Raw genomic sequence first — 22,938 nt, 5'->3', positions numbered from 1 at the left:
TTGCATCACATCGCACAGCACTAAAACGGGACATGCGATGCGATTTCCCTAAGCTAGCGTACGTATGCTAATTGGGCACCCAGATAATACATAAGTACCCTTTCCTGTTTACTCAGGCATTTCCTTAACCCCTTCCCGACATTTGACGTACATTTACGTCATGGTCGGGATGTACTTCCCGACACATGGCATAAATGTACGTCATGCCATTAAACTGTCACCGCGTCTATAGACGCGGTGACAGAGGGACGATGTCTGCTGTCCCTGACAGCAGACATCTTCCCTCATTGCCCAGGGGGGGCAGCGATGCCCCCCCCATCGGCGATCGTTGCGATTGGCTGTTCAAATGTGAACAGCCAATTGCAGCGTTTTATGAGTTATGTGTATAATTTTGACTCTGCTGCCCCCTAGTGTCCAAAAAAATAAAAGGAGGTTGAAATAATGATTAAAACATAAAGTATACATATGGTCTATGTTAGTTATTAACTATTTTGAGTGGTATGATTATTTGTCTCACAAGCAGAAAATTTAACATTTTGCAAATTGCAAAATGTTCAATTTTTTTACGACATTTTTGTATTTTTCACAAAAAAAAAAAGACTGTATCGACCAAAATTTACCACTAACTTAAAGTACAATGTGTCACGAGAAAACAATCTCAAAATCACTGGGATAAGTAAAAGCAATAAAAAGTTATCCCCACATAAAGTGATACATGTCAGATTTGAAAAAAAGGGCTCTGTCAGGAAGGCAAAAACAGGCTGCGGCGGTAAGGGGTTAATTCCCTTAAGTATAGTTTATGAAAAACTTTTCTGCACTTCGTTGTTCCTGTACTGTATTACATTCATCCTATCTATTAAGCGCCTTGAGTCCTATTGGAGAAAGAGCGCTATTTAAATAAAAATATTATTATTATTATTATTATTAGATTTGTTTTTTAGCATCATAACACCGATAAACAAAGTGATGTCCCTCTGTGCCAAGCTGCACTTTACAAATGACCACTCTCTACATCTTTTAACGCTCGTTCCGCATCACCATTAAGGGTTTGAGGCTTTATTGAAGTGTATACGACTGAGGAGTTAGAATAGGCTAACTCACCAGCGGGAACCTGCAGCCTGTTAAAAAAAAGAAAGGCAAATTGCTCTATGACTCAACGTTGGGCAGATGGAATCTCTGAGAGCATCAGGATACAGCAGGGAGAATACAGCAGGGAGAATGCATGGAAACAGAATGACAGGTCTGCGCGTATAGAGGAGCTCGCATGACAAGCGGGCTGCCTGCAGCACGGAGAATGGAATAACAAAATGATATATACACTGGGGTTATTAGATTGTCTCAGTAAACAAGCAGCAGAGCACGTGACTGCGGGACTGTTCCGGTGGCATCCTAACTACCTATGTACTAGCTGATAATCTAGAACGTTAGGTAATGAAACCGCTTCACCCGCTGTGCTATTCTCTAAAGTATTAGTGTATAAAGTGCCGTTTCCCGGGTAAATGGCGTGTGTGGGAGCACAATGCATAATTGCCTTTTGTGTAGGAGAGAAACTAAGAACGCAACCAAATTTGAATGAAAATTTGTGTTTTAAGCTAAGCCCCCCCGAAAAGCTGGCATTTTACCGTATGTTTCTCATTAATTTAGGACAATTTAATATGCTATTTATATTAATAGCTTTCGAAAGAAAAACTCCGAACAGATGGCTTCAGTCTTCAATGTGTCGTTATAAAGCTGTACTACCCCCCTCCCATGCCTAATAGGGGGAGCCTCTCACCTGCACCATGGGAAGCGCTGATTAAATTGGGCCCCCTGAAAGGGAAGGGGGGCTGCTCCTACCCGCGGCGATGCCCTCTCTTTTTTCTCGACTTATATGCAGCCTGTATGATCGTCATTCCAAATTGGCAAGGGAATGGTATGATGGCGCAATAACTGCGCAGAGGTGGATTCAGGGGGTTCTAGCAGGACACTGATTTATGTCCCTCTTCCTTATACACTGCCCCCCCCCCCCCCACCAGTCAGTCAATGTGCAGAGCCGGTGGAACTCGGCAAGCTAGGTGTGCAAGGTGGGTGGACGCCAAGCCAGAGAGGTGCTCCGCTCTGCCGGCTATCCCCCGCTGGCAGAAGACCATCTCCATACATACAGAGACCATCTCCGCCAGCTAGCCAAATTCCTGGTACACTGCCGGCTAGCCCTATGTCCGGCTCAGCACCAGCTAGTCCAAAATGAGGACTAGTTGGAGGTCCTCCTCTTGCGTCTGTCATTGCGCCCAGCATTGCCCGCACTTCTGGGTAGCGTTGCAAGCATGCAGCCATGGACAATGAGCATGTAACCTCCCCCAGGCAACAATCATGTAAACCCTTGTGCAACGAGCATATCTGTAATCTCAGACTAAGTCCCTGCTGACTTATATCTGCAGCGTCCTGCTCTGAGAACTGGACGGGCAGCTGACGTCTGGTTACTTTAGTCACCCGCCCCTGGAAGCTAGGTGCCTGCCTCCTCCACACCCAGAGCCGCCAATAGGGGGGTGCTGTGGATACAGCTGTCCCGGGCCCCGGCCTCTGGAAGGGCTCAGGCAGCTCATTTTACCCACTGCAACCCCCTCACCCTCCTCCACTGCACTGCGCTCAGTGTGCTGAACACAGCAGGTCCTGGAGTGCAGGCTTAGTAAACGCAGGATGCCGGCATCCAATTAAAATGCTGCACCGGCTTTTGAGCCAATCAGAGATCGCATACCGGAAGCCCATCAAATAGCCCCTCCCCCACCCTTTGTGAGCGCCACTATACAAGTCTCTGGAGGTGTCTGCATAGAGGCCCTGCACATGCGCATAAGCGAACATGCGTATGGGCAGAGCTTCAACATCGAACCCCCATGTAATAGAATGTATGTGGAAAAAATGGTAATCAGCTAGCGCTGGGTTAGATGTATATACATATTCTCAGAAAAAAAACACAGGATAATGTCGAAAGAAAAATTAGTATATTTAATAAAAATGAAGGGAGAGGTCATATAAAAAACATTTCTTAATATCCATACATTAAGGATCTTATTCAGGTCCGTTCGCTCCGACCCCTTCAGGGGTCTGATGTTCGGCGTTTGCGCAGCTGCATTTCTGCAACAGACTGTTTGCCGGGTTCCCGCACCCAAGATAGCGGGCAGGGGGCGGAGAGGGACGTCCATTCGCAGGCCCTGCGAGCGAATCGTGGCCCGGCGTACCACAATTCGCAAAGCAGATCCGGTTGACTCACAAGGATGCAAATTCGCATCTGAACGAATCAACCACAATAACCGCCTAAGTAAGCAGCGTCCATAAAAACAAACACCTGGTAGAAAATATTGAGCCTTCAAACAGCAGTGAATGTATTTCAGGACAGACACATCCACAGGGCCCTTGAGGTAAAGTACAAAAAAATGATCTTAAAGTACCTCCATTTTTTGTTTGGGGCTCCTGTGTCCAGCCGCACTTCTGCATTTGTGTCAGCCGCGCTGTCAGATGTCTGAACTCACATTGAGCCAGATGCGCTAAGCTTCAAAAGTGATAAAATGGAGAGTGATAACCAACCAACCAATCAGCTCCTGCCTGACATTTTTCAAACACAGTCTGTGATATGTCAGGCAGGAGCTGATTGGCTGGCTGTTTATCACTCTCCATTTTATCACTTTCGAAGCTTAGTACATCCAATGAGCGCTGTGTCTCCCAGCTAATACTGTGGTCCCGTTTTTAGCAGAGACACTGCCATCTCTCTATGCTGCATACACAATGGAGGAAAAAAAGGTTTTCGGATAAACTATATCTTCACAGTGATGCCAATTGTTTGAGGAAAAAAATTGTAAAGAAAGATAAAATAGCTGAAAATCTTTGACCACACCCACTTGCTCCTGCCAACACGTTTCAATCCACTCGGGATCTTTCTCAAGGGTTTAGGGAGAGTTCTCCTATTTTTGTTTTCAAGTGCGAAAAAAAATAGGTTGGCTTTTTCATGCAAATGATTGCTGCTTTTTAAAAATAGGAAAACTCTCCCAAAATCTCCCTCTTTCTGATACTCGCACCCTTTCACATTTGGTCCCTAGTGTGTATTGGAAATCAGGAATTCAGCACAGGCAGCTACTGCACCCCAAGCTGTGATCTCTGAAAATATGTTGGGAGTATTAAGCAAGTCTACTGCTCGCACAAAAGCTTGTGGCTCACCGTGATTCAGCCCTGTCGCTGAGCCCCCTGGGACCTAAGTGACCAATTTAGCAGTTAATCTGCTATTGATGGCAGCAAAGGTTGGACTGAATTTTCAACATCTTGGATTTATCCAACCTTTAGCCAACCAATGTGAAAATTGCGCAGTATGTGGGGAAAGTTTCCATTTTTAAACCCAGACACAGCTTCAGCAAAAGATGCAGCCGAACCTATGTCTTATGCTAATGCCGCACTTGATATCCGTAATACTGAGCTGCCCGATTGCAGCTTCTTGTGGCGGCAGATTTCCGTCTCCTGCAGGCACACCATTGCAAACCTCCCAACTGTCACGATTCCGTCGGGACAGTCCCGATTTTCGGGTCCTGTCCCGACGTCCCACCCGCGGCAGGCATTGTCCCGCTGCGGGGGGTGGCAGTTGGGAGACCCCCCAATCTAGTAGAATAGACGCTGTGCGCATGCGCACAGCGTCTATTCTCGTATGAAAATGAGGTCGCGGCTAATTAGCATAAGCCGCGCCCTCATTTGCATACGCCCCGCCCCCTTTTCGGACGCTCCGCGCGAGTGTCCCTATTTCATCCGGACACAAGTTGGGAGGTATGCCATTGAACCATGCACCAGCGACCAGCCCTATGGCCAATGCAATTTCTCCGCCTGACTGTGGCATTCTGTGCAAGCGGTTGCAAACAGCCGTTTGCAGTAACACACCCATGGCCTGCCCACATCTGTTTAGCCACACCCCTGGAAGACCCAGAGTACTATTATTATTATCTCTTGCGTATTTTGTCGTCTGTTATTTGTCTGTTCGGTATGCATTCGGACACTGTGGGACCGATTTGGATGAAATCAATGCGAAGTGGCTTGATTGGGTCCAGATTAGGTTCACGGCCACTAAAACCCACAACCTCAACCCTGTGGGGGTCCCGAAAGTACGTAAAGTAGGTCAAGGAAGCAAAATATGGCAAAGTTGGATAGTTTTGAGGGCTAGAGGACATGGGGTATAAGAAAAAGAATGTGGTCAGATCTAGACGCTAAACACAGAGAGGTGTATGCTGGACACACCATGGGCATGGGAAGCATAATGCTAATTGCACAACCAAACTCGAGCAACGCCAGGTGCCTCCGCTAGTTATTATGATTTCCAAGGAGTCAAGTTGTTCTTGTGTTTTTTTCTTCACCTGTAAACTTGTAATAAAAGGTGACCGAAAGTCTGTTTCTGCGGGATTTTATATATTAAAGTTCTCCTTAATCTAGACTTCTGTATTTCCTTTTCTCCTTGGTGATGAGCGTGTTACAGCTGGTCCCCTTGCCAAGTCAAGCTGGCAGCGCTTGAAGCTCTTGCAGCAGCCATAACTGGCATCTGGCCATGCTGAGTATTGTGCTATGTCAAGGACAGAGTGGATTTACTTGTATTTTTATATACACCGGTACCCCACACCCTCCGGCACTAGCTTTGGCTATAACAAGAAGTGGGGGGCCGCAGACATTTCTTTTGCGGGCCAAATCCCCAAGGGAAAGCTAGCGCTTGTGCCAACTTCTATTGGGACTGGCTGTAAACATAGTGGGACACTACTATACTGTCCGTACGGTTCCAATAGCCCAGGCTGGCAAAGACTAGTGCTTGTTAATTGAAAATCAGGGGCAAGGAGGGACACACTACCAGCTTCAAGGCCTAGAGTTAATTAAGAATTTGGGAGGACACATCATATATTAATTCTTTATTTGTATTGTTTTATTCTTACATCGAGGAGCTTGCTCCTTATCGTGGCACCACAAGGTGGGAAAGTGGGTGAGGTTGGGTGTAAATGGGGTTGTGTCTTGTCTGGAAGGGTGTGACAATTTTGGGGGGTTTTGCTTTTGCTTGGGTTAAAATTGGTAGCAATGCAATTACTCAGCCTAGTGCAGGCAATCTGATACATTTCAGTGGCCACACGTGTGGTGCTAGCGGCATCTTATGACAGGTGGAGGCCCATCTGTAGTGTACGAGCAGGGCCAGCGCTGGGTCAGAGAATACTGCTCATATGTCTTGGCATCATATTCCAGGGGATGTCTTCAGTGGCAGGCGCCATAGAAAGGGAGTATATTGACTGGGTACAAGGTGTGCCATGCGGGTCCTTCTGGTCCCAAGGGTGCCATTGTGCACCACACACCCTACACCTATCCTAGTTACCAAAAGGGCCACGCGATACCCTCAGAAATAAATTCAAACAATATATTTCAAGGATACAGCTCCCTGTAATAACATATCAGCCAAATAAATAACTGTTACAAAATAATCTGAAGCAGGAAGTAGGTGGATGTCCACAGGTGAAGGCAGTGTGCCGGGGGTGAGTGGCTGACATCACATGACCAGCCGCCCGCCAAGTCCTGGAGCCCGCAGTATGTCAGTCTCCCCTGACTTATATTTGCCAGCCCAGGTGAAATCATTTGAGTATAGCCAGCCAGAATCATGTCCCTAATGTATGTGGAGTTACTGTAGTTTGCTCCATGCGGTTAGCCGAGTCCTGTATCTTTGCTGACTCCCCGCTACCTCTATAGCCAACCACGGCACTGACCAAGCTGCTGGTTAGCGGTATAAGTGAAACATAACATATGGATAGGCGGCTCGATATATGTGGTCTGACAGTCCCATGCTGAGCACCTGCTCCGACGTGACAAATAACTCCCATTATCTCCTTTGTGATAACACTCCTTGTAAGTGTCGGGAAACAGTTGCTATAACTCACTTCCCAGCTAATATATCACATTCCTGGAAGTGCTAGGAGAAAAGGCTGCTACAGTACAGTCTGTGCAGTTCTTCAAAAGCAAGTTGTTGTGTTTCCAACCCAGTAAATACGACATTTATTTCTGTGCTGGGTACTATAAACACTCAGAGAATTTATGTGCATCCTCCTATATTGCTTAGGCTAGACCAAAATAATGCGCCTATCATCTGCACACAGGAGTGTAATATTCTAGGGACGGTCATCGTCCATCGATGATTTGAAATCATTGATGGTTTACGGTCGATGTAGAATAGTTTTGCCGTCGATGGGGGAGAATCAGATGATTTCCCTCCATCGATGTCCAACAAAGTTTTTTTTTCTCTTTGGGCCGGGACATGGGGCATAGCTCCGCCCCTGACACCAATGAAGGCCAATGGGCCGGGACATGGGGCATAGCTCCGCCCCTGACACCAACGAAGCCCCACGCCCAGGCTTTGATCGGCCCATAAGCCAGTCTGTCAAAGACAATGAATGACCATTGCATAGTATGCCACTATATTACCATCGATGGCAATGGCAACGATCGCCATCCCAATAATATTCAATCGATCTCTTCACTAGGAACTTATAACATCATTGCATAATGAGGCGCTGTATCAGTGATGTCACAAGTTCGATTGGATTCATAGGGGTTAATTTACCAAAGGTTTTAATAAGGAAAACATGTGATGTTGATGACCCCATATTCTGAATTAGAAGTTCACTTCTCCAGAAATCCAAATCCAGGCAAATTTTATCTATCCGAACAAAACCAAAAAACAATATGGGGTCGCCCCCCCCCCCAAACATAACCAGCCCCGGGCTCATTGAGTCAGTCTTGATTTCCCAAATACAGGGGGGGGGGGGGTGGGTGGGTCCCAAAGTATTTAAGAAACCACCACCGGGCTCTTAGACTGGTCCTGGTTCCAAAAATACGGGGAACAAAAAGACGGGGTCCCCCATATTTTGGAACCAGCACCGGGCTACAACAGACAGCTGTGTCATGCCCTGGCTGAAACATGAACATTCCCCGATGAATAAAGGGGTCCCCCAGGCTTAACCCTTCCAGGGCTGAAGCTCTGGGCTGTCCCTGGGTGGTGGATGCCAGGCTGATAATTTTGCTGTAAAAAAATAGGTTAAACATTTAACCCTGGGTTGTGTTGTGGAACAAAAAGTCTCAGCAAACCTCATACCCCAAATGCAGGGACATGGAGAACCACAAGTCCCAGCCAACCCAACCACATGAATAACTGAGTAACAACAACAATGCAACCACACCAATAACTGATTAACAACAACCCAACCACACCAATAACTGATTAACAACAACCACACCAATAACCGATTAACAACAACCACCCAACCACACCAATAACTAATTAACAACAACCCCCCAAATACACCAATAACTGATTAAAGACAACTCCCCAACCAGGACATTAACTGATTAACAACAACCCCCAATCACACCAATAACTTATTATTGACAACTCCCCATCCACGCCAATAACTGATTAACAACAACCCCCAACCACAGCAATAACTTTTTAACGACAAGGACAATAGCTGCTTAATGACAACCCTTCAAACACACCAATAACTGATTAACAACAACCCAACCACACCAATAACTGATTAACAACAACCACACCAATAAGTGATTAACAACAACAACCCAACCACACCAATAACTGATTAACAACAACCACCCAACCAGGACATTAACTGATTAACAACAACCCCCAATCACACCAATAACTGATTATTGGCAACTCTCCATCCACACCAATAACTGATTAACAACAACCCCCAACCACGGCAATAACTTTTTAACAACAAGGACAATAGCTGCTTGATGACAACCCTTCAAACACACCAATAACTGATTAACAACAACCCCCCAACCACACCAATAACTGATTAACAACAACCCAACCACACCAATAACTGATTAACAACAACCCAACCACACCAATAACTGATTAACAACAACCACACCAATTAGTGATTAACAACAACAACCCAACCACACCAATAACTGATTAACAACAACCCCCCAACCAGGACATTAACTGATTAACAACAACCCCCAATCACACCAATAACTGATTATTGGCAACTCCCCATCCACACCAATAACTGATTAACAACAACCCCCAACCAGGACAATAATACTGCTTTCACATTGCAGAAATGGGTATTCTTAAATGGGACTTTAAAACGGGTCTGAGCCTTGAGACCTTTCACATTGCAGGTGAAAACCGTTTTAAAAATCATTTAATACCAGTCAAACATTCAACCCGTTCAACCCCCAAGGGACACGTTTCAAGCCATTGAAATAGAGCTGTTCAAACTGCCAAAAAAACGGCTTTAAAACGTGTATGACTCTGCTTTTTAACCGTGTTGAAATACGGGTTAACTTTAACCGGTAAATCAACTCTGGCACTTTCACATTGCAGCCTTAAACGTTTTAAAATGGAAAAAAAAATGGCAATATACCGTTTTAAAAGTGCGATGTGAAAGGGGTATAACTGATTAACAACAACCCACAACCAGGACAATAACTGATTAACAACAACCCCCAAACTACACCAATAACGACAACTCCCCAACCAGGACATTAACTGATTAACAACAACCCCCAATCACACCAATAACTGATTATTGGCAACTCTCCATCCACACCAATAACTGATTAACAACAACCCCCAACAACGGCAATGACTTTTTAACGACAAGCCCCCAACCAGGACAATAGCTGCTTAATGACAACCCTTCAACCACACCAATAACTGATTAACAAATAACCCCCTAACCACGCTAGTAGCTGACTAATGACAAACCTCCAACCACACCATAACAACCCCCCAATCCCACCAACAACTGATTAACAACAACCCACAACCACAGCAAGAACTGATCAATGACAATGCCCAACCACGCTAGTAGCTGCCTAATAACTCCCCAAACATGCCAATAAAGGATTAACAACCCTCAACCACGGCAATAACTGATTACCGACAAACCCCCAACTATGCTAGTAGTTTACTAATCACAAGAACCTCAACCAAGCCATCCGCTGATAAAAGACATCTTTCCAACCTGCTATTTCCGTCTAACTTTAGTTATTAATTAAATAACACTAAGTAGAGATAATATTTTAAGAACAGGAGAATATAGATCAATGTAACATAACATCAAATCTGATTTACAAGTTTACAAAATCCCATTTCTTAACCCTTTTGAGTGCCAACCTTGCTGTGACCGATCCTCAAAATATCCACTAAAAATGCCAGCGCCGCTCACATCGACTGTTCTTCCAGCATAAATAAATACAAATACCGCCGAGTCAATTAACTGAAGTTCAGTGAAATATTGCACCCAAGAAAAGAACAGTCACGGTGAGCGGCGCTGCCATTTTTAACGGATATTTTAGGCAGAAAGGAAACTTCTTGGGAGGACAGGCAGGGTCACATGACTAAACCACACACAGCACACTCTGATATAACCGCTAGCAGCCTGTTCTGTTTTGGCTCCAGGCAAACATCATTTAGATCGTGCCATCATGGCTCCTCCCCCCATCCCTACAAAATCAAGGGGGTTGGGCTACAATAATGCAATTCAGAGCGAATTACATCATTGAGTCCTCCTCAGACCTCCCCCTTGTACTCTGTTGTGGGAGGCCAAGGTGGGGTGCGTGGGACTGGTGGAGAAAGCAGGATACTTGCCCACATTTTCAGTAGGCCCGGGAGAACAACTGGATTTTTGGGAGCCTCACAGCTGTTTCGGAAAGGCAGGCAAGTATGGTTAAAGGCAGGGCTGGATTAACAATGGGCCTGATGGAGCTACAGCTCCAGGCCCACTTGTAGCTGAGGGCCAGGGCTTTGAAATGAGCCTGGCCCCACGTTGCTAGCCCCCTGGGAACCAGAGATACCGCCAGGCAAATCTGGAACCTTTCCCCCTTAACATGGGACATCCCCACCAGTTCCAACAGCTGCCAGTTCCCCCTCCCGCATCACAGAAGCTCGAGGTTGATCTCAGTCGAATCCAAATCGCTGGGCCTTCAATCTGATACCAGGCTGGTCCATATGCGTTCATTGGTTCTAGAGATATTGCGGGTAAACCAATTTTTTCATTTCTGAAATGTAATTTCATAGCTGTTCATGTTGTTTGAGGACAGATTTCTCTGGAACCAAACGGCCCAGTTTCACAGGACCAAAATCATTCGAAGCCCACTTAAAAGTTTTTCAATATGATACTGGTCTCATGTAAATGGATTGGTTCCGAAGATATAGCTGGTTGTTTAAAAGGGTGGGGGGGTTCTCACACCAGAATATGCAGGGACTAGGCTGATGTAAAAGGGGCCAGTCCCTGCATTTTCTGGTGTGAAAGGGGTATTATTTCAAATATCCGGGATGCCGCTGCTTCGCCGGCACGTGCGTCCCAGTTCAGTGTAGCCCCTGTCCATCGGCGCTTGCCAGAGGGGAGACTCTGGCAAGCCCCGGCCAAAGATGACAGGGGCTACATCTGTAGGTAAGCATCACTTATGTAGAATCATTTTAAATAGGCATTATGGTGTTTGGCATAATAGGTAATGGACATTATGGTGTGTGGTTTAACATGTAATGGGCATTATGGTGTAAAATTTTAATGTGCGCCTTAGCGCGCAATGCCCCTGTTTATACAGCATATTGTGCATTATTGCTCAATCTGTTTGGTATAGTGTGTATTTTGGCTCAATACATGTGGCAAAATGTGAATTTTGCCTTAATCTGTGTGGCATAATGTGAATTTTGTCTCAATCCGTGTGCCATAGTGTGAATTTTGACTCAGTCTGTGTAAATTTTGTCTCATTCCATGTGGCATAATGTGTAAGAGGCAAGTACAGTATAAGGTTGTTACTATTGTGATGTATGATTTGTATGAGGGGTATTTGGTGTGGTAAACTTAGGTGACCACATAAAAGGCGCTGAAATGTTGTCTACCAAGTTTAGGCTTTCAGTATTTTTTTTATGACTGGAGTGCCGCCTCACCCCGCAAGTATCTTAGACATCGGCGTCCTGCGGGTGCACCTATGGAGGCCACCCACCAATATATCTCCCTGCCTTTTCCAGGCATTAGTTGAAAGTATTTACACAAATAGAGACACACCCAGAGGCATAACTACAGTATTGTGGGCCCCATAGCAAAATTCTGAAAGCCCCCTCCCCTATCTACACTTGTCACTACAATGTGAAAGGTGGATAGACAGGGGGAGAGAGAGAAGGTATCCGGGAGAGAGAAAAAGAGTGGGAGAAACTCTGATACTGTCAGAGAGAGATAGGGAGACATTAGAAATAGGGGAAGCATGGCATACCTCCCAACTGTCACGATTCCGTCGGGACAGTCCCGATTTTCGGGTCCTGTCCCGATGTCCCACCCGCGGCAGGCATTGTCCCGCTGCGGGGGGTGGCAGTTGGGAGACCCCCCAATCTAGTAGAATAGACGCTGTGCGCATGCGCACAGCGTCTATTCTCGTATGAAAATGAGGTTGCGGCTAATTAGCATAAGCCGTGACCTCATTTGCATACGCCCCGCCCCCTTTTCGGGCGCTCGCGCGGCTTCGCCGTGCGAGTGTCCCTATTTCCTCCGGACAGAAGTTGGGAGGTATGGCATGGTGAAAGAGGTGCGTAGAAGAGAGATAGAGGAGAAATAGACAAGGGGCAGAGAGAAAGATAGAGATGTGCAACAGAGGGGTAGGAGGAGTGAAAGAGGGTTGAGATAAAGAGGATACAGGGTTTGAAAGGGTCTGACTGGCTTCCCCCTGGCAGTGGCAGGTCCCCAAATGCACTCACCAGCTTCTTTCACTGGTGCTGGGCTCCTCTGCTCTGACCGCCAGGCTTTCTGCTCCCCTGCTATTCTGTGCTGGGCTGTAGACCCCTGCTCTTGTCCGTTAGGCAGCTCTCCTGCTCCCCGGGTGCGCAGTATTTACTGCTTCCCGGGTGCGCGGCCTTTACTGCTCCCCGGGGAGCGCCGGACTCCACTGCTCCCCAGGCGACAACTTCCTTAACTTCTCTTGGCCAGCGCCGTGTTCCACACTGATTCCAGTGCGGCGATGGGCTCCTCTGCTCCCCGGGTGGCGGCACTGAGCTACACTGCTCCCTGGGCAGCGACAGACTCCACTACTCCCCGGGCAATGATGGCTGGGCTCCATTGCTACCTGGGCGGCGCTGGGCTCCAGTCCACTGCTCCCCTGGCAGTTCCAGGCTGCTGCTCCTGGCCCGGGCTCCACTGAACTGGGTACAAGTTTGGCAGCGTGGCCAATTCCTGCACTGCAGTATTTAATAAGGAAATAAAAATGGGAAAAAAAGATTAAAGGGGTGCAGGGGCCCCTGGGCCCCATAGCAATTGCATCCCCTGCACCCTCTATAGTTACGCCATTGGACACACCCATGAGCAGATCACCCAAACAGAACACTGGTCACGCCTCTCACATTATTAGGTGCTGGCCACAACCCCTGTTATTGCTCATAATAGGCCCTTGATCATTTTCAGCTCCAGGCCCATTTAGACCGTAATCTGGCACTGGTTAAAGGGCAAGACACAGTGATGGTTATTTAGTAATATTGTTCAAAGGTTTGAATCTGCTTTGAAACCACATTAACTAATCCGGCGCTTGCTTTTGTTGACAAAAATTGGTTTAGACAGATTGAAGATCATTTTTGATAGTTTCCCATGTACAGTATAACTCAAAAAACGTCACAATTGTAAACCACATAACCTACAAGTGTATTTGTTTCCACAGCAATATACAGAGAACGCTCTGTCCCCACCTCACCATTCATGAGATTGATTGCAACAGTGACACCTGCAGGCTAAACCGAGTACTGCACCTCCCAAAGAAAATTGTAGCTTATTCTTTTTTTTTTTTGCTTCCCCTCAGGTAACTATGGTGAAAGAGGAATGGAAGCATTCAAAGACATGTCGGCCAAGGATGGGGTCTGTATTGCACAGTCTTACAAGATTTACAGCAATGCAGGAGAACAAAACTTTGACAAACTATTAAAAAAGTTACGGAGTCATCTTCCCAAGGCAAGAGTCGTGGTCTGCTTTTGTGAGGGAATGACCGTGAGGGGACTTTTAATGGCTATGAGACGTCAGGGAATAATTGGGGAATTCCTTCTTCTTGGCAGGTAAGTTATACTGCAACTTTCCTTTCATCCATTGAGTTTCTCCACTGTGCATTGGTTTTTCTATCATTGAATTTATGGCCCAAATATCAGTCAACAGACTTTGTATATTTGCCATTGGTAGTCAAGAAAACATTTAAGTAATGTGTTCTGCATTTAATTACTGACTTATATACGGTACGAGAACGGGGGCATGAAAACTGAACTGAATCATACAGCGACTAATCAAATGTGTGATCTTATTTTCTAAACGGCAACATAAAAATGTCAGCTAGATTTTGATTGGTTGGTATGTATCATCAAGCTGACTGAGGTACAAATTAAGTCATCTGTGCCTAGGCCTGGATAGTCAGAAAACCTGGACTGTTGGTGTGCCCTGAGGACCACTGCTCTACAGAATATTCACGGCAGCACGGTTGGTGTAATGGTTGGCATTACTGCCTCACAGCGCTGAGGTCATGGGTTCGATTCCCACCATGGCCCTAATTGTGCGGAGTTTGTATGTTCTCCCCGTGCTTGCGTGGGTTTTCTCCGGGTACTCCGGTTTCCTCCTACAATCTAAAAATATACTGGTAGGTTAATTGGCTCCTAACAAAATTAACCCTAGAATGTCTGTGTGGGGAATATAGATTGTAAGCTCCACTGGGGTAGGGACTGATGTGAATGTTCAAATATCTCTGTGAAGTGCTGTGAAAAATGTGTGAAAGTAAGACACTGTTAATGAATAAATAATAAATAATATTCATAATTCTGGTACAATGACACCTAATGCATTCTGTGTTAGACATGAGGCCCATCCTAGAATACTTTGGTATGGAAACGTCTGATATCCAGCGTTCCTCTGGTCCCAGCCAATGCCCGATCAGGGGCCACATGGGGCTGGAGCTGAAATATCTGCGTGGTGCTGCAGGTGGTGTGACGGGATGCGGTTACCAGTATACTGATGCCGGCATCCCGACTGCCCTCACAGCAGTGGCGCTGATACTCCAATATATCGGGATTCCAACACTGAAGTTTAGACAGCTGGGATCCTGATGGGTAAGTATGCAGGGGTAGCTAGGTAGGTAGGTAAGCTGCGGGGAGGGGAAAGTTAAACATGACTGCAGCAAAGAGGTTCTGCATCAGCACCAATGAACAGCACCTACCAGGGCAATAGTAACCTGCAAGGCAAATAGCTGTTTGTCCCATTGGCCATTGCCCCCTGGTTGTACCCTGCTGTATGTGGGTGTGTGTGGCACTATGGCATCTATCTTCTGAGTAGATAACCCGATGTAACCCAGGGAGGAGACAAATTTATCATTTCATGTTTGTGTCTAACTCCCCGAATATACCCACTTTGGGCGTTAGCCGCAAATATTAAATACCTCCAAAATGTATGATGGAGGGACCACAGCGGAAATCTCCTATACTATACCTGCTGCAGTCCCTCCTTCCCCGCCGGCAGTGGCATCATCCATAGGTTTTTAATGGCTAACACCATTCTAACATGGCGGTAGCACATTGCAGCCTATGGGCTACTTACCACAATGCCGGGGGGGCAGTGCGGTCTGTGCTAACCACGCATACGGCACCTGGCTGAGCAGTTTGCAGGGGCCCGTGTCCCTGACTCTGCTGGTTACGGTATACTACCTATAGGATCGCATATTGCAACCTGGGTGTTAAGAACTCGCCCAGGTCGCATTGTATATGCGATCCTTCGTAAACGGGCCCCCAAGCGTTAAAGCATCAGTCTTCTCTGGGGGGGGGGCGTCACTCATACTCCCGGAATGGCCGCGTCCCCCAGAAAGGTGGACAAATCCCCTGAAATGCCGTCAGTCTCCAACATCCATACCCCCCCCCCCCCCCGTGGTGGGTCCATGGGGACTCAATCATTGAAATCCTGTCATTGTAAGCCCCCCCCATGCAGTACCTGTAGTACTGACATTGCATGGTAGGGGGCATGGCCAAGATGATGTGTTTGCACTGGCCATGTCCCCAATATGGTATGATGTGTCCCTTCCCTTTTCCCAAAAGATGGACAAGTACGGTGTAGCTGTACAGATCCTTATAGCCCACAGTACTGCACCAACCTACCATATACTTGTTACACATTCCATGCCCACAGCTATTTAACCCTTTGAGTGTCAACATCTGACAGGTGCAAAATATCAGCTAAAAATACCAGCATCGCTCACATTTGTTCTATTCAATCGAATAAAAAAGTAAAAAGATGATATTTCCTATATAAGGTAACATTACCGGTCATTATGATGAATTGAATTGTTTGCTTGCCAATTTTCACACCCATTTGGCCAAATTCACTTGACGCTCACAGGGCCGTATTCAATGTTCTTTAGTGAGCTGTGATGGCGAGCAGTGCTGATTGCTGGCCGTCACAGCTCGCGGGTCAGTATTCAACCACCCCCCCCCCCTGCACCCGCCTTTTCCACCTCGCTGGGTTTTTACAGCAAGGTGGGAACTGCGTGTGCGGCCGCCAAAACGGCGAGGCTCGTGGCTAAATGCAGCTGGCTCCCTGCATTAGCCGCGAAAGTTGAATAGGGTGAGCAGCCAAAGTGGGGGTTACATGGCGAGGGTGGCTTGTTTTTGGCAATCTTTGCTGCTTAACCCCCTCGCCGGCGGCATTGATTACAACCCAAAGGGTTAAAGAGCAGGCATCAGACAAATATAGTTGTACAATGGGAAACATTCACATTAGTAAATGGAAAATAACACAACACTGACTTGCCGGTCTTTTTAAAAAAAAATGTATTGTTGAAACAGATCCATGTATACATATGTATATTCATTTCTGTATGTGCATGTATATTTATTACACATATCAAATATCTCTATATAGAAAAGGCTGAATACGCCTCACCTCTAAGGCGAAGTACCACCTGTGACCACTAGAGGCCACTCAACGGGCCAAATTACTCCTTGGAAAATGAAAGCAAAATGATATGTTTCAAACTTTCTGCATATGGAGAGAGGGAGTTGTGAAGACAGAGATTGGGGGTAGGGGGATGAGCCGTCAACGGGACAGGCTTTAACATTAAAATAACAGTTGCACAAAATGTATGCGATCCTAGGTGGTATGACCCAGATCACATTGTATATGGGGCTTAATGTAGCTGTGCACAGGGGTGGATTTAGGGATGAGGGTGCCCCTAGGCACAACAATAATGTTTGCACCCCCCCTTAATTGATCACTTATAAGCCCTCATCGGATAATAGCTTTATTTAAAAAAGCCACTAACTGTGACATGTTCTTTTATTATGAATACATAGTTACTAAGTAGGACAGGTTAGAGGGGCAGTATCTGCATGTCCTATCCATTTACACTCTATTTAAGATGGAATATAGTACAGTACAGTGTATATTTTGCTTTTATAGATACATTTTGGGCTGACAATACTATCATAGGCATCCGAGTGCCGCCCCAAAACATGTCCCGCCTCTAGGCACGTGCCTCACGTGCCTAATGGGAAATTCGACTCTGGCTGTGCAGATCCTCATAGCCCACAGTACTGCCCCAACCTACCATATACTTTTATTACACATTACATTCCCAGAGCTATTTACCACATGGATACGGGTCAGACCAGTACAGTAGTACAACGGGGAACACTCACATTAGTGGGAAATAACACATCAGACACTGATTGGCTTGTCAGGCTTTTTATTGTTGACAACAACAGATTCATATAGAGGCCGCTCAGCGACCAAATGACTCCATAGACAGTGACAGCAAAATGATGCTTCAGAGAGGGAGTTGTGAAGACAGAGATTGGGGGTAGGGGGATTACCCGTCAACGGGACAGGTTGGGTAGGGGGATTAGCCGTCAACGGGACTGGCTTAGGGGGATGAGCCGTCAACGGGACTGGCTTAGGGGGATGAGCCGTCAACAGGACTGGCTTAGGGGGATGAGCCGTCAACAGGACTGGCTTAACAAACTTGCACAAACTTTAATGATTAGGTTTGATGCAATATAAACTGACATAAGTCAAATCAACTTTTTTTAAACAAGTTCCCAGGTTATGGGATTAGTGAGTCCGATGTCCAGGTTATATAATCACGCTGGGCATCTCGTCTTCCTCCTCCTCCTCCTCCTGCCATAGGAAGCTGACATCCACCCGCTTCTTGTAGATCATCCTATAAAAACAAACTTTGATCAGTGACTGTTATTGTAGAGACACAAACGTTTGCCATGTACAAGTCATCTCATTATTCCCTGGCCTGCTGCTATCTGGCGCCTGCACCATGTTACTGGCCCTTACTGACTACATTTATCTGTGTGATTCCTCTTTGGACCAATAAGAGCGCTGATACTGTGGGTGTGACATGACAAGGACGGCCCCATACAGGAAGCCCAGTGTACAGTGATGTGAGATCCCTCTAATGGAGCCACACACCGAGCGATTGCGGCCTATTTTCTGTGATCTGACTAGATTGCCTAGAAATGAAGCACGCATCGCTGTGTGTGTGGGGCCCATGGCGATGCGTGGCCCATGTGTTGCTATCACCGGGAGATGCAGATACTGCACGCAGTATAAATCTGGTCATCTCCTGCGTTCTCTCTATTGAGAACATGGGCAGTGACAGATCACTGAGGTCTGCTGAGAGTGAGAGATCTGTGCTGAGAGATCTAACCTCACTACGTGTGTGTGTGTGTGTGTGTGTGTAGGCCCCATCATTTACATGGCTTCATTTCTCCTATTACATTTTTACACTCCCTTAGTATAATGCAGGGTTGCCTACCCTCCTGGAATGGCCGGGAGAGGGGAAACCCTCCCGGAGAGCTGTCTGACTCCCGCCCCCCCCTTTGGCGGAGAGGGCAGCCAGCAAGTAGACAATTATGGTATACTGATATATACATGTCATACTAGTAGGATACCGGCCCATCAGCGCTGTGTGAGAGAACTTGTGTAGCGGCCCCGGCTGCAGCAGATATGGAGATACCATATATACATCACAGCATGTGTGTAAGACAAGAGACCTGAAATCTACCCCAGGGACCAGAGCAGGGAGGACGCGCGGATTGTGCCGGCAACCTACCCGGGAGAGGAGTCTCTGCTGCTCACTTCTTCCATGCTCCCAGAAGAGGCAGTGCTGCTATCAGTGGCTGTTTCCGAACAGTAACTGCTGTTATCGGATAGGTCCTCGCGCTCAGGACAGTCACTGCTGGTATCGGATAGGTCCTCGCGCTCAGGACAGTCACTGCTGGTATCGGATAGGTCCTCGCGCTCAGGACAGTCACTGCTGGTATCGGATAGGTCCTCGCGCTCAGGACAGTCACTGCTGGTATCGGATAGGTCCTCGAGCTCAGGACAGTCACTGCTGGTATCCGCCAGGTCCTCGCGCTCAGGACAGTCACTGCTGGTATCCGCCAGGTCCTCGCGCTCAGGACAGTCACTGCTGGTATCCGCCAGGTCCTCGCGCTCAGCACAGTCACTGCTGGTATCAGAGAGCTCAGTAGATGTAGTATCATCTGAAAATGAGAGACAGAATCCGATTGGTCGCTATGGGCAACAACACCTCTTTTCATTGTAGTATTTGTACCCCGTACTGTCTATGGGCTCTATGTAATAGGATGTGAGTTCTGTGATGGGCGCAATCTCCTCTGTAGTGCGCCCGAACATAGCAAGAAAAGTGATCAGAAACAAGCAGCCCATACATGACACCTGGGGGAAACTTACCATCAATCGGGAAGTACGATGCCACCACTTCATGAATAGCTGCTGCCACCGCTGCTGCCACATAAGCCTTTCGCGCCAGTTTAGCATCCAACTTAGTTGACGGTTCATCGCACACATTAGCGCAGGGCACGGGGTGCTGCACGCTGGTGGGGGGCTGCACGCTGGTGGGGGGCTGCACGCTGGTGGGGGGCTGCACGCTGGTGGGGGGCTGCACGCTGGTGGGGTGCTGCACGCTGGTGGGGGGCTGCACGCTGGTGGGGGGCTGCACATTGGATGGGTACGTGGTCGTTCCCTTCAGCCTCGCAGACTTGCCAGGCTGTAAGAAGCAGAGGAAGAGACATCATGAGCTGTGACTACAGAACTCTCCGCAGTACAAGCACTTTCTACCATGGAAGCAATAGAACAGATCAGGGCAGTGGAACCAGCTGTAACGTCACCATTGTGGCTTATACAGTAATTCATTGTTATAACTATTAGTACCGGCGTCAGCAGTTATAATAAGATTATAGCAATGTATAATGACTGGGAGAAGGTCCGCTCAGCTTTCTTACTGTATATTGAATAAGTTTCATACATTATCAGTAATATATAACCATTGTTAGTGTTCTATTCGCTGGAGAGGGGAAGTGACCATGTCCCTAGGTACCAGGGGGTAGGCACTAGCGCACAAAGGGGGTACCCAATAACTAGAACACCACCCACCCCCTGATTTTCTGTTAAACGTGTGCTTGGGTCGGTGGTTAAAGCCCGCCCCTCACAGCATAACTTCATGAGTTGCGGGTCTGTGGTGAGGGGACCTGTTACTTCTGGCATTATGCCGAGAAAGGGCGGAGCCTAATAATACAGGCTGTCTGGACCTGACCATCTTCACCTGCGCTGCAGTAACAGTGAGTGTGGGTGTGATCTCTTTATCTCCCCTGACCCACTCCAGAATGCACAAAATGCTCTGTTCTTGGACTTCTCTCTTAATCAGGGATGACCATCGGTGTGGTTGCCATCGATGGCGATATTGCATGTAGTCATTGATGGTAGCCATCTACAGTGTGTAATTGTGGTTTCACCGATCGATGGTCATCCCCTTTATGTGACAGACTGGCAATCTGTTCCAGGGGCAGGGCCCCACAGGTGTTATGTGGCACCATCGATGAAGGCAAACCATCTGATTCTCCCCCATCGATGGCAATAATGTTGGTACTTGTTTCCTATCTGGGCGCCCGCTAAGTTAATTGCGCACCATGCTATTCTCCGTAGAGAAATCTGATCGCATCGCATCGTACACATACACGATATTGAACGATGCGATGCGATGCGATCCGATTCGATTTCCCATAGGAAACAATGTTAAATGGCTCAATTTAGCCAAATTATCATAGGAACAATAGTAAATGGGCCAAAAACACCCCTGAACATTGAAATGTCCCCCCAAAAGTAGTTGACGCCACCCCGCCATCAACGTGAACCCGAAGCGTGGCGAGCGCAGCGAGCCCGCGAGGGGCGGCGGTACGCGTCCTCCGACCTTTTCATGCCCTACTATCCACTAGGGCGTGGAGTGAGAATAGAATAGTGTGGCGAGCGCAGCGAGCCCCGCGAGGGGACGCGGATACCTTCACAGGTAAACGCGTCCCCTCGCGGGCTTCACAGGTGTCCGCGTCGCCATGGACACCTGGGAAGCCCGCGAGGGGACGCGTATAACTGTGAAGGTATCCGCGCCCCCTCGCGGGGCTCGCTGCGCTCGCCACGCTTCGGGCTCGGTGGCTCGCTGCGCTCGCCACACTATTCTATTCTCACTCCACGCCCTAGTGGATAGTAGGGCATGAAAAGGTCGGAGGACGCGTACCGCTGCGCTCGCCACGCTTCGGGTTCACGTTGATGGCGGGGTGGCGTCAACTACTTTTGGGGGGACATTTCAATGTTCAGGGGTGTTTTTGGCCCATTTACTATTGTTCCTATGATAATTTGGCTAAATTGAGCCATTTCACATTGTTTCCTATGGGAAATCGAATCGGATCGCATCGCATCGCATCGTTCAATATCGTGTATGTGTACGATGCGATGAGATCCGATTTCATTACGGTGCCGTACGTAGAAAACCTGGGCGCCCAGATAGGAAACAAGTACCATAATGTTTTATTCTACATCAGCCATAAACCATCAATAACTATAAATCATCGATGGTGGTTGTCCATCCCTACTCTTATTTTAGGATTACTATCACCTTTCTTAACAACTAACTAGTTCCACAGAGGTGACAGCAATCATAATATCAGAGGGAAACCCAGGAACAGAGCATTGTGTCCCTCCTGTAAAGGGTCATGTTGGGAGAAACTCCCCTCTTACATCCTGCGTTTCCTCTATGGATGGATCGAAATCATTGATGGTTCATGGCCGATGTCGAATACTTTTGCCATCAATGGGGGAGATCCAGATGGTTTCCCTCCATCGATGGAACAGCAAAACGATGTTTTGCGTTTTTTTTTCAAAGTGCCTGGACACGGAGCATAGCTCCGCCCCCCGACACCCACGAATTCCCGCCCCCTTGTTTTGATTGGCCCACAGGCCAGTCAATCAAACACAATGGGTGACCATCGATATGTAAAACCATCGATGACAACGGCAACGATGGCATTCCCTAGGTTATCTGCTATGAGGGTCACCAGCAGGGGTGCCAAATCATCCCGTTAATAAGTGCACATAGAATTACACAGGTCCCAGGGGTCAGAGGTCATACCAACTGTCATTACATCAAATCTGCAGTTAATATTTTTGTAACACAGGTTCTGGGGCTAAACATGACTGCTCATCGGACATAATAACACCTGGGACCTGTGTAATTCATATATGCGCTTATTACAGGGATGATCTGACAACCCTGGTCACCAGGGCGCATGGGCAGTTAGTGGCAGTTAGTGTCAGGCAGGAGGAGAACGGGCAGGAGGCAGCTACTGGCAGGAGAAGGAGCACACTGCACACAGCCAAATATGGGAGAGGGGGTCTCCAGGGGGAACCTACATGTACGACAGCAGCAGAAGGGCTGAACTACAAAGCCCAGCAAGGTGGGGAGATGGACAGTTCAATACTGATAATGTGAGAGGCTAATGATGAAACGTGAGTGTTACTACACAACATGCCCACATTATGTGACACTGCTGCCTGGGAATTGTGC

General features: G+C 47.3%; 1 protein-coding gene across 8 annotated transcripts in view; it reads left to right on the top strand.

The window, feature by feature from the left end:
* GRM5 (glutamate metabotropic receptor 5) overlaps positions 1-22,938 on the top strand; it is a 220,741-nt gene that overhangs the window by 52,088 nt on the left and 145,715 nt on the right. For all 8 annotated transcript variants that reach the window (XM_083170163.1, XM_083170162.1, XM_083170169.1 and 5 more), the window contains exon 3: positions 13,852-14,101. In XM_083170163.1, coding sequence (XP_083026289.1) covers positions 13,852-14,101 — 250 coding nt within the window. The remainder of the gene's footprint in view (positions 1-13,851; positions 14,102-22,938) is intronic.

This window comes from Crinia signifera, chromosome 2, assembly GCF_055691185.1.
Source record: "Crinia signifera chromosome 2, ASM5569118v1, whole genome shotgun sequence".
NCBI classification, from domain to species: domain Eukaryota; kingdom Metazoa; phylum Chordata; class Amphibia; order Anura; family Myobatrachidae; genus Crinia; species Crinia signifera.
The sequence above is the reverse complement of the archived record's forward strand: the minus strand, read 5'-3'. Positions and strand labels throughout refer to the sequence as shown.